The sequence below is a fragment of the Talpa europaea genome (genome assembly GCF_964194135.1).
Source record: "Talpa europaea genome assembly, chromosome: 7".
Classification (NCBI taxonomy): Eukaryota; Metazoa; Chordata; class Mammalia; order Eulipotyphla; family Talpidae; genus Talpa; species Talpa europaea.
Window position 1 is genome coordinate 120,082,676 of NC_140074.1, and position 16,338 is coordinate 120,099,013.

Below are 16,338 nucleotides of genomic sequence, written 5' to 3' on the forward strand. Positions count from 1 at the left end.
TGGCGGGTGTGAGCCCTCAAAAGGGGCACTTGGGAGGACAGTTTTCTATGTGCCCCCCCAGTTCTCTGAACCTCATAGGTTCCCTCATAGGGGAGAATCCTGACCGTACCAGCCTGCTCTGAACCCCCCCAGCCCCTGGACAGGATCCAGAGATGATCGATGCAGACTCTTTGGACAAGGAGGAAGTAAGAACAAAGGCAGCACCGCCAGAGAGTTAAGCAAGGCGTTAAGAGGAGACCCTGAAAATTAAGGACAAAGCTGAACATGGCCCTCCCGCCTCACAAGGCACGCTGCTTTCCCAAGGCTTGGGCAACCTGCTCTCGCCTCTCCCACACAGGCTGCTTTGCAAGACTGGCGTTTATGGAAGCGTTTATGTGCTTCTGAAGTTGCAATTTACCAACTCTTAAAACGCTTTATAAGCTTCTCTCTGAAATTACTCAGGAGGTTGGCTGGGTACGCACACCTCACCCAGTGCAGTGGACACCTCCACAGGATGCCTGAGGTGGGCTCCCGGGGGCCTAGCCCGTAGTCCCCCTGGGAGTGGGAGCAGGGACATCAGGCTTCCAGGGATCAGCTTGCCCCAGCAGCGGCTCCTCACAGCTGCCCCACTGCTCCTGCTCTCCGCAGGGCCGGGGATGGGCCATCACGGCCTCCGCACCGTTGACATCGTAGACTAGTAATTCTCTGTTGTGGGGCCTCCTGTGCTTTGTAAATGTCAGCAGCATTTCCTGCCTCTACACCCCATGCCTGTAGCAACCCCACCCCACCAAGGCAACAACTAAAAGTGACCCTGGGCATTGCCAGTGTCTCTGGGGGGTAGGAGAGCTGGTCTATGCCGCGGCCTTTGTACGCATTGCAGGTTGCAGGCCCCCTGGAAGGGAAGGGCGCCGGCACCTCATGGAGGGAGGTCTCCGTTCTCTTCCATCCCGGAGCTGGACGTCACAGGACACAGTGAGGCCAAGGGCCCAGCGCACCACCTGCAGCAAAGAAGAGAGCCTGGGGCTCCAGAGAAGCTCTTCTCCCGGGCCACCCCCACCCGCACTGGCCCCCCAGTCCTGGGGAAAAACCACCTCCTAGGTGTGGAGTAAACCAGGGATGTGCATTTATCGGGCTCTGTTTCAAAATAGGGTTCTACTCAGAAACTACTCTTTCTAACCTTAATCAGAAATACACTGGACTAAGGATCAGGACCCCCGACTCCAGGCCCAGCTCTGTCCCAAATTCCCCACGTAGGCCGCAACCCCTCTTAGCCTCAGTGCCCCCATCTGAAGAGGAAGGGTCCACACCTGGGGAGCTGGAGGTGCCTCCATCTCCCACACCATAGAATTTGAGGCCCAAGTTTTGTCCACGGGTTTGACCAGAGTCACTGGGACATGTCTGACTCGTCCACCGCCCCCCACAGCTGCCTCCTGGCTCAGTCCTGCTGCCTGTTCCACCTGACCCACAAGTAATAAGGAGTGGCAGAGGGCTTTGTCCAAGATGCAGCTGGGTCTCCTTTCTTTGCAAACCCCCAAGGGCCCCGGGGCTTCCCTCTGGGCCACACCTGCGCCGCAAGGTGCTCTGACCCCTCCTGGCTTCCTTCACAGGGGCAGAATGACCCTCTCCCAGCGGGTCTCCCAAAGGACCCACTGGGAGCTCCGTGTCCGTGTCCGAGGATATGGGGCGGGCATCCCAGTAGGTCCTGGTCAATTGAGTCAGAGACATGGCTTCACAGAAGGAGGAGTTTAGAGATATTAGGCTGGACAGCAGGGCCAAAGGCCCCAGACCTGGACTGAGCCAGACCTTCATTCCAGTACTTCAGTCCTGGTCTTCCCCAGAGGTGGGCAGAGTCCATAATGCCAGGACCCAAATCTTGAGAGCAACATTAAAGTGCACTTGACAAACAGGAACTCATTTCCAGTCCAGTGCTGTTTCCTGGCACAGGCCTCACGCCCTGGTTTCATGCGATGTTGATTTGGAGGCTTAGCCCAGAAGTGCAAGCAGGGCAGCAGCTCAGAGGCAGGGGCTGGGACTGCAGGACCCCCTTGGCCAGGACTCTGGCAGGCCGCTGACCCTTATTCTAGAAGCTTCCACAAGGCCCTCACCCACCTGCAGACACAGGGGTTGATTTTAGGGTACAGGACTGACAAGGTGCTCTCTGCCTACCATGGCCCCAGCTTGGGGGGAAGGGGAAGAAGAAAACGTCCTGACTTTTCCCAAGTCCATCTGACAAGGCCACTGAGTTGAACGTCAACCTCTAAGTCTGTGGTTCCTTCTTTGGGAAAAAGAAGTCTCCACCCTTGAGTGAACGTCCCTCTGCAAATCAAAGTTCTTCCATGATGGGCAAAGACCCAAGACATCAAGCTCCAGTGTTCCCTGCCCAGCTCTGGGTAGTACAAAACGCCCCAGCCCCTGCCAGTGGTTCCTCCAGGAGATGTGCCCTGTGGTCAGAAGGTGCTGGCCACCACCCCCACCTAGGTGCCCCCAAGGAATGGGAAGAAGCAGAAAAACCTGGGCAGCCAGGCCACCTACAAATGGGCAGCAAGGGGAAGCAATTTGGACTTCATCCTCCTAGCTCTGTCCTGCTGCCCGCTCCTCCTGAGTCCATTCACACAGGCCCTGCAGAATCTCCTCCAGGAGAGGCTCTCAGACACACCGTCAGGACACAGTGAGACCCTCACCGACCACACATCTGCTTTATCCTCATAACAAAGGTTTTGCTCAAGGTACAAAGCACCCGGGATGCCTGGCCCCTCCCAGAAAACCATGATTACTATACATTCTGTGTCAAATAATCCCATCAGAAGCACTTGCCAAATCCTCTGCCAGGTTCTATCGGCTTCCAGCACAGACGTGCCCTCACAGGCACACAGGTGCAAGAGAGCATGATGGGAAGAAACAAATTTTTCAATGAAGACAAATGTCTTCATTTCTAGCCACCGATTTAATTTTTCCAAAGAATCCAAGAAAGGTCTCGCTTGTCCAGCACTGATGGTTCAAACTCTGGGGTGTTCCCAGGCCTCCTTGGGAAGGGGGCACCAGACTTAGCAAATCAAAATATTTGGGATGTCTGCAGACTAAAGAATTACTTGTTGTCTAAACTGCAATTTCAGTTTAACTGGGTGTCCTGCATTTTGTCTGGTTCTTGTGGAAGGAGGTGGCACTGGTTGAAGGCCAGACAAGACAAGGCTGTTCCTTCCCACCTCCCGCAGGGATCTGTCACCACGACCCGCAAAGCACACGCTCCTGCCCTTTGTACCCTATCCTCGGAGGTTTGGGACCGGCACAGCAAGCAACACTCAGAAGAACCAGCTGGGTTGATCTCTGTGGCTGTGGCCTCCTCGGAGACATTCCTCCCTTCAGCAGGGTGACTCAGCCCTTCTAGGCAAGATTTGACAAGCCCTTCTCTGCTGTACTTCCTACCCCCAGCCTGTGCCCCAAACCTCCATTCGCCCCACTGCAGTAACCAGCCCCACCAGGGTCAGGGGCCCTGAGCCACACTGAGTGACAGGAGGCCTTTCTGTGCTCCCTGGCCACCCCCTACAGGGCAGGAGGCCCTGCTTGGAGGCCTGGGGCAAGCGACAAGTGGGCCCTGAGCAGCCTCAAGAGTCTGCGCCAAGCTGTTCTTGCCACCAGTGAGGCCCAGAGAACCACCAGGACCCCAATCTCAAGCCATACCTCTCAGGGTCTCTCACACCAAGCTCAGCCTTCTGCATGGTAGCCTCCCTCCGAGCCTCGGAGCCAGCTCTTCCTGCACAGCTGAGCTGGCTGACAGCTCCCTTCTGGAAGACTCCAATCGCCTGCTTCATCCATCAGTCCCTACTTCTACCACCCACCCCACCCCCCCACCAAGCTTTTATGGTCCTGGAGAATTCCAGCTCTCCCTAAGGTGCTTAGCAAACCTGTGGTTTGTGGGAGACGCACAGCCAGACCCACTGAGAGACAGAAGCCATGCCTTGGTCTCCCGCGTCCCCTGCTTGATTCAGATACCACTTAAGTGAACCACAAAGCCAATTCCCAACCCAACACCCCATTTGATTGGACTCAATCATCTGCATTTATGTGGGTCCCACCATCTTCCTTCCAAAGACAGCAGGTCTGCCACTGACTGTGAGCTCCAGTCTGTAATTAACCAGGCTTTATTCTGTGGACTCCACTTTCAAATTGGTCTGAGATCCTTGGATGAAAGAAGCCACAGAGTTACGACTGTTCATAAAAATGGCCCAGAAGAGTAAGTACCTGCTCTCCCCCAAGTCCCCACCCCCAAAAGGTGCTATGCAGGTCTCAGCAGCACCACCCACCCAACTTACCCCTCCCAAATTCTGCAGGAGGCTGGCGAGGCTGGCCTGTGCCCAGCTCTTTCAGAGACACCCCTTGCTCCCCTCCCAGAGAGCTCTCAAAGGAGGGCAACCCACAGACCCTGCTCCATTCCAGCCACCAAAAACCCAGGTCCCCACCCATCAGGGAGCAGCCCCCGCAGCCCCCAGGTGCGTGGGCGCAGGCAGGGAGGGAGGCAGGGCCAGCAGTGGACAGGAGGCAGCGGTGCATGAAGCACAGCCCTGACCAACGCATTCCTGTGGCGTCGCTTGGTCCCCAGGTTTCTCTTGGGAGGGAGAGTGAAATTCCCACTCCCTGGGCACCTTCATCTCAGACGGCAGGTCATCTGTGGACCCCCAAGAGAGGGGTAACAGGCACCCAAGGGGGCTCAGGCTGAAACTCTGCCCTCAGCACGCCACACTCGCTGTGGCGCCCAGCTGCCATGTAAGTCTGGACACTGGACGGGGTCATGTCCAGGACCAGGGGTGGGTAGGAACAGATCTGTGACCCTGTCCCTCCACCCTGCATCTGAGCAGGTGGCCCAAGAGGCATTGCCTGCTTTCTGGAGTGAGCCTGCCCCCTGCAGGGCCCAGGCAGGACACACAGGGCCCTGGGGAAGATGGAGTGTCCTGGCCCTTCCGTCCGGGTCGGGCGGAGCCTTGGGAAGAGGGAGGCTCCTCTACTGGGGGGTGGGGGGACTGCAGCAGAGTCACAGGGAGTTTAGTTACCTTTGTACTGGCCTAACTTGCTCCCAGCACTAGGAGGCCCCTGGAACATTCCACGATTGATGTCTTTGTCACCTGAGTGCTGGGGCTTAGGAGAGAGCTTTGTTTCTGCCCCAAATTCCAGAGCTGAGCACTCGGCTCTGGAAAAGGGTGAGCCACGGTTGGAAAGCATATTGGAATGTGAACCCCAGCTCTCACGTGAGGCAGACGGCTTAGCCAGCATGGACCCCAATCTTCTGATGCGAAAAATGGGCACACTGGGGCCAACTCCTGGGACTGTAAAGGTGACATGAAATAAAGGTTGAGGAGGAGCTCTGTGTAGAGCAAGTGCCTGGCATGGCCCTGCTTCCACTTGGGGTGGCCTCTGACAAAGGCTGAGAGTCGAAAATTTGGGAGGGAGGCTCATGGGCCCAGAAACTAGAGATGGGGAAAGAAATGATTCACATAGTCAAAACCAGCTTCTGAAAGGGAAAATCCTTAGGCCCTTACACCTTTACCCAATCACATCCTAGAAGTGATTGATCTAACAATAGATAAATGTCCCCGGAGGAATGAACCCCCCAAAGAATACTGTGTAAGAACAACCCCCGCCCACCTGTGTCTATGCAGGAGCCTCTTTTCTCCTCTTTTTCCTGACAAACCTGTCCTTCTGCCAGTTTGTGTGTACGCAAATGTCTTTTTATTTTTTTATGAGTTCTTTTTTATTTTTTATTTTTTAATTTTTTACATACCTTTTACATCATTCTTCATTTTACAAATGGCTTTTTCTTAGTAAACTTGCCTTGTTCCACTGAGTAGGAAACTGTCAAAGTTTTCTCAGAGAGAACCCAAGGACCCGCTCAGTGAACCCTGACATCACACCTGTACACCTGTGTTCTCACCTCATCACCCTCTGTGGCAGTGTCTCTGCGTTAACATGCTCACTCGCAAACTGCTACTGGCAAGGAGGTTAGTCAGACACCAACTGGACGGGCCAGCCCTGGGGTGGACACCACCCCGCCCAGCCAGAGTCACCGTAGCCACCGAGCAGGCCTGATAAAGCTTCTCCCTCCCAGGGGCCACCCATGCAGGTGATGGAGGGGATCAAATTCAGTGCTGGAGGGAAAGGCCCACCCCCTGCCTCCCCACCCCTCAGACAGGCCTGCCAGCCCTCCGGCTCAGGACGGCTCCTGGATCAGCCTTGCTAGTAATATCCAGTCCTGGCTTCCCTCCCAGCTTCCTGGCATCCCGAGAGGGCCACAGATGTCCTCAGGTGCAGCCCAGCTTCTCAGTGTGCTCCCTGGGTCAGGAAAAGGGTCCAGGATGAGCCCCAGCAGGCCCAGAGTACAGCTCCTTGCCCGGCCCCCTTGGAAGACTAGCCTCAGCCCCGCCCATTCCCCAAGAGCGGCTCAGCAAGACACTGCCCCTGATAGCCTTGGCCTTAGCCTCAGGGATGTGGACCCCAGGTACATTCAATCAGCCAAGAGTCTCTCAGCTTAAGGACCAGCCCCGACCAGGCTGCTCCCTGAGTCCCGGTAAGCCCTTTCCTTGGGACCTCAGCACTCTGCTCACCGCCTCTCCCAGGGCCCACGCTGGTGCTCACCCCTCCCTCCCCCTCCATTCAGCGCACTTACTGAGCTCCTGTAGCATTCTAGGGGTGAAGACGACAAAACCATCCCTACTCACCCTGAAGGAACTCGCAGGTTAGAAAAGAGAGCGGGAAAGCCTTCACTAATTGAGCAATTACTATGTGCCAGAGACTGTTCTAAGCGCTTGACTTTAACAACCTCCCGGGAGGTAGTAATTAGTAGGTGAAGAATGTGAGCCCTGAAGCTTAAGTCACCTGGCCAGGGGGACAGAGGGAGTGGGTGGCAGAGGTGGACACACACCAGGGCCACATGGCTCAGGAGCCCGTCCCTTTGCTCCCTGCTCTCCAATCATCACTGTGACGACCGTCCATACAGGCAGCGTGAGGCCAGCTCAGGGGCGCTGGAAGTGGCGGGGGCGGGGGAGACCAGAGGACATCTGTGGCCCAAAGCGAGCTTTGAGTTGAGCTTTGAAGAGCATGGTCACTTATTATTGTGGGCCTCCCTCTGCCCTGTCTGTCCGTGAACTCCTTGAAGGCAGAGCTGCCTTTTGTTTGTCTTCTCTCTAAGGCCCAGCACCGTGCCTGGTACACAGCCGGCTCTCGGGGAGCAGCTGCTGATGAAAGAGTCGCCAAAAAGTCAAAGGGCTGGGGCAGGGAGGGCCTGTGCCATTCCTGAGCGCCTAGCTCATCTGTGGGGTGACAGCCCTGCTGGGTGGGGTGGGGTCCAGGAAGAGAGGGGAGCAGACATCTTTCTTCTGGCTTATCCAGCTGGGTGGGCCATGTCTGGGGGCCCCTATGGGACCAAGTCAACCACCTGGAACCCATAAACAGGCAGGGGTGGAGGGAGAGGAGAAAGGCAGTGGTGAGCGGGATAAACTACACGGGCGCTGGGTGGGAGCAGAGGAAGAAGGAAGAGGAAGGCGAAGTGGAGCCGCCATCCCTCTGGCAAACCCGGTGACAAAGTCAGAGGGCATCTGACAGGCATTCCCAGTTCAGCCACTCACCTCTCTCTTCAACAAGCTTTGGCTGAGGCCCAGGGAGCATAGGCTGCTCCCCAGGTGGAAAGACATGGCCGCGACCCCTCAGAGCTCCCGGTCTAAGCCGGAGCAGCAGACACCTCACTCTGTTGGGGGAGGAAGGGGGCCTTGCTGGAGGGTGGGGCTTGGGAGTCTTCATGTTGGTCACTGTGGCCATGGACATGTCCCAGGTGGCCCGGGGGAGGAGGAAGAGAGAAGATGCTACACTAGGTCCAGACGCGTCTGCAGCGAGCCAGCAAGGGCGGCTGCAAGTCTGAGCTGGGACATGGGGGGTGAGGGGGCGCAGGGTGCAGAGGGGGAGCAGGGAGGAAGGGCAGCGTGGGCTGAGGTCACCCAGAGCCATGTGCTGGCTCGCTGATTGGTTTGGGGAGGCAGGGCCATGGAGCTAGACAGGGCTGGGGTCAGTGGGGTCGGGGTGGGGAGCTGTGACTGGACATGCAGCATTTTGAAAGGAAGTTGGGAAGGAAACAGGGAGGTGGCAGGTTGGAGCGGGAGTAACTGTCCAGGACTTCCTTCTCCCCAGATCAGCCCTGCCCCACCCCCTGCAGCCCGCCCCAGAGCCTTCTGCCTCTCCAGCCTCTCCCCTCCAACCCCATTGCTGCCTCATGACCTGAACTCGGAGGGGGCTGCCCTGGCTCCCGACCCCGCTTGTCCCGGGTTTGCCCCACATGTCCTTGTTTGCAGGACACTATCACATGAGCCACCTGTGCGCAAGTAAGCAGCCCATGAGCCTGGTGGCTTCCCAGCTGGAGGTGCCTTGTGGGAGTGAGCTGCTCGGCCCACTGCACCCCTCCTGTGCTGATAGGTGCCACCCTCAAAAACCAGGCCAGAATCAAGAATATGTTTGCAAAACAGCAGGAAACTTTATTGAATTATCTTTTTTTTTTTTTTTTGGTAGAGAAGCTGAGAGATCAGAGTAGCCAGGTCAGAGAGAAGAGGAGCAGACCCGAGAGGAGAGCGTGAGGGCCCTCCCTCAGGAGGGTGGCGGGGACCCTGCTGCTGAGGTCCACAGACCCGCCTCCCTCCTGCAGGGAACGTCTGCTGTCTCCTCTGGGGGCCGCAGAGAGAGGGAGGCACGCCAGGCAGACTTAAGTCCTACGGAGGGTTTCGGAGGGGCGACGGGTGGTTCCACCAGCGTTTCCTGGAAAATGAAGAGGCAACAGAGGCTAAGGCTGGAGAAGACCCTCAGGTCTAGCCAAGTGCCCCCTCCTACAAGTGGGCCCTGAGCCCCCTCATTGGTCAGGAGGAGGGTTAGGTGATGGCAGTCCCATGTCAGTGTCCTCAAAGGTGGCTCTGTCCAAGACAGCCTGACGATGCTCGGCGGGGCTATCTGTTTTGCAAGGAAAATGACCACTCCCACTCCAGCTCCCTCCCTCCCTACACTCAGGGGCCCAGCATTGCCTGCCCACACCCACACCACCCCCAATCCCAGGGGGGCGTTGTTTACTTACCTCCAGTGGCAGAGGTGAAGCCTGTCATCCTAGGAGAAGAGAGGCAGCCGTGAGCAGAAGGTGTCTACCTGCCCTTGGGAGGAGCCCCCCTAATAATTATTCAGGGCCCCTGAGTTGGGTATTTTTTTTAACTGTGCAATGAGTTTCAGGGGTGGCAGCAGCAGCAAGTACTTGCCATGCCTGTCTGTCTGTGTGTCTGTGTGTTTATAAGGCCTCAGAGGAGATGTAGCTACCCCAAGGTTCAGATTCATCCGCCAGAAGTTTTGTCCTCCCCCCGGGTTCACTCAGCACCACCCCTTCCCCAGGCCTCCCTAAGCTCACAAGGATGACCTGGTCCCCACAATGGTCTGAAGATGATTTGATCACCATTTTAATGGCTTGACTCGTCTGAATCCAAGCTACAATGCCCCGTTAGAAGCTGGTCTCTCCACTGCCCCTATGCCTGCCGGTCTAATCCAGAGCCTGAATTAGAAAGGTTAAAGGGGTTGACTCTGCAGCCTGCTGAGGAAATGCTCTACCATCTGATTCAAAGGACAGAAGAGGCCCGGCCTCCCCTGCTGGAGGCCCCGCGATCAACCTCCAAAGGCCCTTCCTGCTCTGGCATCCCAGGACCCACAGCCGCTTTTCCCAAGAGCGAGACCGGAGAGGACCTACTTGGAGTCCTGGGCCTCCAGCAGGCTGCGGTAGGTGGCGATCTCCTGCTCCAGTCGGCTCTTGATGTCCAGCAGCATCTTGTACTGCTGGTTCTGACACTCCATCTCGCTGCGGAGCTCGCTCAGCTGGGCCTCCATGCTGCTGATGAGGCCCTGGATCTGCTGCAGCTGCAGGGCGTAGCGGCACTCCGTCTCGGCCAGCGAGCTCTCCAGACCGGCTTTCTGGTGGGGCAACAGAGAAGTCAGGGGAGCCGAGCCAGAGGGATGCCGAGCAATGGAGGCCTCAGGGCAGGGGACCGCAGGTGTACCATGCTAAGCTGGGACTGCAGCTCAATCTCCAGGCCTTGGAGTGTGCGTCTGAGCTCTGTGATCTCTGTCTTGCTGGACTGGATCATCTCTGTGCTGGAGGACACCTCCTTGTTCAGCTCTGCAGTCTGAAATTCAAGCAGGAAGAGGGTAATGGAGGAACCCAGCTTAAAGACCCTGGTACCCCCTGACTACAAAGGGTAAGAGGGTTAGGGTACCTTCTTGTGGAACCATTCCTCAGCATCCCGCCGGTTCTTCTCCGCCATGGCCTCGTACTGTTCCCTCATCTCCGCCAGCACGCGGGTCAGGTCAATGCCAGGGGTAGCGTCCATCTCCACGTTGACCTGGCCTGCCATCTGGTTGCTGAACTCCTTCATCTCCTATGGGGACAGCAAAGGAGATGTATGAGACAGCTCCTGCACACCCCCTTCTTGGCTCTGATTGCTACCAGAATATTCTGGAAAACTTCCAGGTCCCATAGAAGACGGGGCTAAGTTCAGCTGCAGCAGCGGGCTCCCTTTTCTCCATGGAGATGATTCCACCATGGCAGATCCATGCTCCCCTCTCACCTCCTCATGGTTCTTCTTCATGTAGGCCAGCTCCTCGTTCAGGCTCTCGATCTGCATCTCCAGGTCAGTCTTGGACAGGGTCAGCTCGTCCAGCACCCGGCGCAGGCCGTTGATGTCGGCCTCCACGCACTGGCGCAGGGACAGCTCGTTTTCATACCTAAAGAAAAATTTTTTAATTAAGAAAACAACATAGACACCTTGTGAGTCACCCTCCCAGTCCTTGTACTGGACTCTGCTACTTCCCCAAGCCCTTGGTGCAGGGATGCTCCAGTTTCATTACTCAGATGTGCATTTGTCTGAAATAAGAGATTGCTGGGGAAAGGGAACAAGGGAAACAAACTCACTTGAGCCTGAAGTCATCTGCAGCCAGCCTGGCGTTGTCGATCTCCAGGAGGACCCTGTTATTGTCAATGGTGGCTGCCAGGATCTGCAAAAGACGGAAGGTGATTTCTGGAGGATCCGTGAACTTGGAGGGGAGAACTGGAATCACTGTCCAAGTGGCACAGTGTGTCTGGGCCACACTTTCTCTTCTGTAAATTGAGGGCATCGAGGCCCAGCTGAGCGAGCTCCATGGCGAGGTGGGTGTCAGAACAACACAAGGTGCTGCTGGATCATTTGTTCTGTCACTCTAACCTGTTACAGCCAGTCGTGAGAGGAGCAGGAAGCACATTTCCAGGGGTAAGACCCCACCAGGACGCTCTTTGGTTAATCGTGTCTTAGATTGTAAGCTTTCTGGGCCACTGTCATGAAGGGCTTCCTGGTAAGGGCACAGGGAGTCTCCACATAGTTCATGACTGCACAGAGCTGCCATCCCAGCAGAGCAGAGTGGGGGGTGAGGGGTTGACAAGTATTCCATCCACTTGAATTCCTTTGTCTAAACTTTTATATTCCAAAGCATTTCAAATCCCCCCCATGCAGCTGGGACATAGCCCAGGCAAGCGCATTTCTGTCCCAACAAGCTGGTGTGACAACAAGCTGCCCCTGGCCTTCACGGCATGATGGACGGGCCTTGACAGAGCATTCTTGGCTTAGCGCTGGCTGTGCCTCTGCCTGGTCTCTCAACATGCTTGCAGCCAACCGAGGATAAGCTTAAGTGGGGCCCCCATCAAAAAAATATATATATTTCCCAGGCCAGTGAATGAACATGCAATCCCTTTCTCTGTTGATTTTGGCCATTCTTAGTAGCTTTTAAGCACTAATGTGGTTTCCAAATAACTCAGCAGGTTAGGACTACAGAGAGAGAGTCATCAATCACATAACTGTTTGGAAAGCAGTGAAAAAACTGTGACACGAGTAATAAGAACAATAAAAATGAATAATGGGAGAAAAGGCATGTGGGGAGTTGGGCATGAAAAAGCCCATCAGGAGTTGAGAAACTTGGTAGCACAAGGCTAGAATTTTCCCCATGAAGGAAGGGTGAGCATGCCACCCTCACTGCACCTCTGGGCCCCAGGATTCTGCCCCTGGCCCTCGTGGCTCTGCCCACACAGCAAAGCTCGCCTCCTCCACGCCCAGGGCTCACCTTGTCCCGGAGCTCCTCGATGGTCTTGTAGTAGTGGCTGTAGTCGTGCTCCGGACTGGACGGGCTCTGCTTCTGGTACCAGTCCCGGATCTTCACCTCCAGCTCTGTGTTGGCCGCCTCCAGGGCGCGCACCTTGTCCAGGTAGGAGGCCAGGCGGTCGTTGAGGTTCTGCATGGTGATCTTCTCATTGCCAGAGAGGAGGCCGCCATCGTCACCGAAGCCGCCACCGAAGCCACCGCCGAAGCCACCGCCGAAGCCACCTCCAAAGCCGCCTCCAGCACAACCTCCAGCGCCACCAAAGCCAGACCCTCCACCAAAGCCGCAGCTCATGCCGCCCCCGTAGCCCCCAGCTGATCCTCCAGACACAAACCGGGTGGAACAGCTGGAGACAGTGCGACCTCCTCCCAGCTGGCAGGAGCCACCCCCGAAACCACCTCCGTAGCTGGCAGAGGAGCTCTGCAGACGGCAACTCATGGTGAGGGCAAGATGGAGAGCAGGTGAGGACAGGAGCTGGGTTTGGCCTGGGCCTAGATTGATGGCTCTCCCCCGAAGTGGAGGCCTTTTATACACCCTCCACGGGGGTGGGACCGTCTCCCAGTCTCCCCTCCTCCCTTCCCCACCCTCCGATTGCTGCCAGCTGCACCTAGTTTCCCATCGCCCGCTACCTCTGCTGTCCCGGGTGGGTTGTGCCTGGGGGGAGAAGTGGCTTTTTTTTTAATCCTAACAAAAGGGATGATTCAGAGGGAGCCCTGTTCTGCTGGAGACTACCCTTTTGACACTTGAATTCTCTTTCACCTCTCCACATAGGGAGCACTCCCACAGGCTGTCAACCCCACCCCATGTCAGAACGGGTGCTGTGCTGCCGGGTTCCACCGCGGTGCTGCCCGCGATGAGGGCAGCAGGGCTGCAGAGCAGCCCAGGCCATGCGAGGACCCCGCAGCCTCAGCCTCCCCCCTTTCCAGTTCTAGAACTTGACTGGGTGTCTGAATCCTGAGCACTTCCTCTACTCCAGTGCTCCCAGAGACTCTGGTGACAAACTTATCTTGGTCCTTGTTAAAGCTGAGGGGGGAATGGCTTCAAGGCTGTGGGATAAAATCACAGTGAAGAGGGACCTTAGGGACCACCCAACACTGCGGGAGCCGCTGAGGCATCGAAAGAAGAAAGCTCCATTGAGCCCCTTGTACCTCTTCTCAGTCAGTTACTTGCACCCGGGCCCCTAAATAACCACCATCCAACCTGGGCCACATCAGATCAATTCAGAGGTCTCAGCACCCGGCTCTTCTGGTCCCCAGGGACATTTGACACTGTCTGGAGACATTGGGAGATACTACTGGTATCTAGAGTCTGAAGACCAGGGTGCTGTGGGACAGCCTTCCATGCACAGCCCAGCTCCCATAGCAAGGAATTCCCCAGCCCAAGATGTGGACAGTGTCGAGGCTGAGCAGCCTGGATCCCCTGGCCCCCGCTTACTGTGATGAAAGGAGTTTGCTGACTGCATTTCACCAGCTGCCTTAGGGGCATAGCTGAACCCCAAGTCCTTCTAGCCCAAGTCCTTCTAGCCCCCCAAGCCCATGAACCCGCCTCAGCTTCTGTGTGTTGGATCAAGTGGCCTGTGGGAGGATGTGGCCAGGGTCTCTGCCCAGGAGCCACTCGGCAATCCTGCTGGGGAGGCATCCCCACTTGGGCTGGAAGAAAATGGACTTGAGGTGGCCTCCCATAGCCCAGGAAGGAAGAAGTTTCCCAGACCAAGAATGAAGATTCCTGGCCTTGGGCTGCTTCCCATTCCCCACGGGGCCCAGGATTGCTGTGAACAGACTCTCAGAGCAGCCTTCTGGCCCAAAGCTGCCAGGAGAGCTGGGGAGGACATGGGCAGGGGTCGAAATGGGGTGGCACAGGTCTGAGGTGACCTGGAAACCCCTACACTGACTCAGCAAGGCCGAACAGAGGGTGTGAGTCAGAGCTTTCCGTCCTTTGTTTCCCTGGCCCATCTCATCTCCATGTCAGCACCAGGGAGAGAGCCAGGGCGTGCTGCTGCAGGGTGCTCAGAGACCATGGTGAGGCCAGGGTTGCAGGCTGACCCCTGGGCAGCCCGGCCCTCCTGGCCCAAACTGATGGCTCAGCTCTCTCGCTCACTCTGAAAAAGCATGATTCAGCCCAAAGCAGGAGCTCTCTCTCAGTGGAGGATCAGAGCTGACAAGAAGGTGATTAGTGGAACCTGCCAGGCCTGGAGTGACGAGCCTCCCAGGGCTGATGAGCAGGTTCGGCCAACGCCTCTGAAGGGAACAATACGATCCTCCAAAGCCCTGGTAGTGCAAACACGGGGTGGCGGCCAGTGCCTCCCCTGGCCAGGCCAGGACCCCTCCCTTGCCCTCTGCTCCTGAGCAAAGACAGGAGCCTTGACCCAGGGAGGTCTTCCTCTGCCCCACGGAGAACCCCAGAGACTGTGGGCAGGGGACACACACCAGACAGAGACCCATGGGGGGATCCATTTCCCCGCCCCCCCAAAACCCGTCCTTGTGGGGCAGAACAGGCTGTGGGCTGAGGCACTGCTCACTTGTCTTCTGCTTCCTTCTTCATTTTCTGGCAAAAACTGTTTTCTCCCCATTTCCAGGGAAGAGAAGGGAACCTCGATGCCTTCACAAACACCCCGCCATGAGGCCCTGCCTGGCACATCGCCATCGGCAAACAGTGTGAGAAAGGTTTCATTGCCCCATTTTATACCTGCAGCAGCTGAGGTGCAGGGAGGCAGCTGAGGTGCAGGGAGGCCAGAACGCCTGCCCACGGTCACCACAGGGCCTGGCCCTCCACACCACAGCTGGGGGTCTGGCAGCCTCGCCCGAGCTCTTGATATGACCCACCCATGCTGTTTGTGTCAAGAAATCATGGGAATTACACCAGCTAGCACGTCTTGAACACTCTGCACATGTGACGTCCTCTGGTCCTGGAAACACTCCTACTATTTTCCTAAGCCCTTTATTCAAATGAGGAAACTGAGGCCCAAAGAGGGTCAATGCATGGCCTCAACTTGATTGTGTCAGAGCCAAGATTCAAACCTCAGGCTCCCGGCCTGCACCCTGAGCCACTCCCTAGGAAATCCTTTCCAGGCCGGAGTCAGCAAGGGTGTCCGCCTTCTTCTCTGTTCCCAGGGCCCATTACCCAAGGCCCTGCCAGCGGCTGGCCCTGCTAGGCTAGGCCTATGCAACCATGGTCTGGTGGGCCAGCCTGTCTGCTGGTGTTCCTGATGTGAACTCCCGAGATCAGGCGCCAGGGTACTCATTCAGCACAGAATGTCAGAGTCAGAAGTCATTGCAAGGAGCCTTCCCATCCACCCCTCTCATTTCCCAGGTGGGGAAACTGAGTCCTCAATAGTCAAGGCCTGGGGCAGTGGGAAACAGGAGAAATGCATGAATCCCCAACTCTGACTCCACATGGCCTTTTTTTTTTTTAAAGATTTATTTATACAAGCACTGGGTACAGTCAGAAGCGCGGGAGGGTGAGAGAATTCACCAGAGCCAGAGCGGGGAGCAGAGCAGGCAGAAGGACCGAAGTACACTGCTGAGGGGAGCAGCGGGCGGCAGGAGAGGTCTGCGCGCCATGCGGGACCCTCCTCCGGTGGCCGGGGAGCAGCTGGGGATCGAACCGGCGCTGCAGAGGCTGCGGGCAGCTTCGCAACCCAGCGCTCAACCGCTGCGCCTCCGGGGAGGCCCTCCACATGGCCTTACTAAGCTTCCGCCAGCAGTGTCTTCGGGTATCTCTGCTTCTCAAAGATTTGTCCACAGTCACCAGATTGTTCATCTGCAGAACTGGGCTTAGACCCTGTCCCCCAGTTCCTAATCTGAACCTTCTTTTCCTCCCTGAACCACAAGGGACCTGGTTCCCAGTAGAGCTGAACCAGCTCCAAAGTGTCCCCTTCAGGGCAGGGCCCTTTCCTGAAAGGCAGACCCAGACCCCGGGCAGCCCCACTGCCCTCTGAGACACCTGCACAAGTGTCAGGAACCTTCTTCAGACCAGCCCCAATGCCTGATCCACAGCCCACTTTCCTGAAATCCCTTTTATACCACCAGGCCTCCCGGACACCCAGCAAGGGCAGCGAAGACTTTGTCGGATGGACCTTAGTGTCAACCCTTCCTCTGCCAGCCACTAGCTGCGTGACCTCAGGAAAGTTGCTCGACCTCTCGGGGCCTCAGGGGCCACAACTGTACAACAAGCATT

General features: G+C 56.8%; 1 protein-coding gene across 1 annotated transcript; it reads right to left on the reverse strand.

The window, feature by feature from the left end:
- Positions 1-8,713: 8,713 nt before the first annotated feature.
- LOC311173921 (keratin, type I cytoskeletal 13-like) lies at positions 8,714-12,600 on the reverse strand (the record flags this gene model as incomplete). The annotated part of the gene is made up of 8 exons (XM_084238004.1): positions 8,714-8,766; positions 9,077-9,105; positions 9,731-9,951; positions 10,038-10,163; positions 10,254-10,415; positions 10,605-10,761; positions 10,949-11,031; positions 12,127-12,600. 8 exons carry the CDS (start codon positions 12,598-12,600, stop codon positions 8,714-8,716), a joined length of 1,305 nt encoding a protein of 434 aa, XP_084094130.1.
- Positions 12,601-16,338: the final 3,738 nt, after the last annotated feature.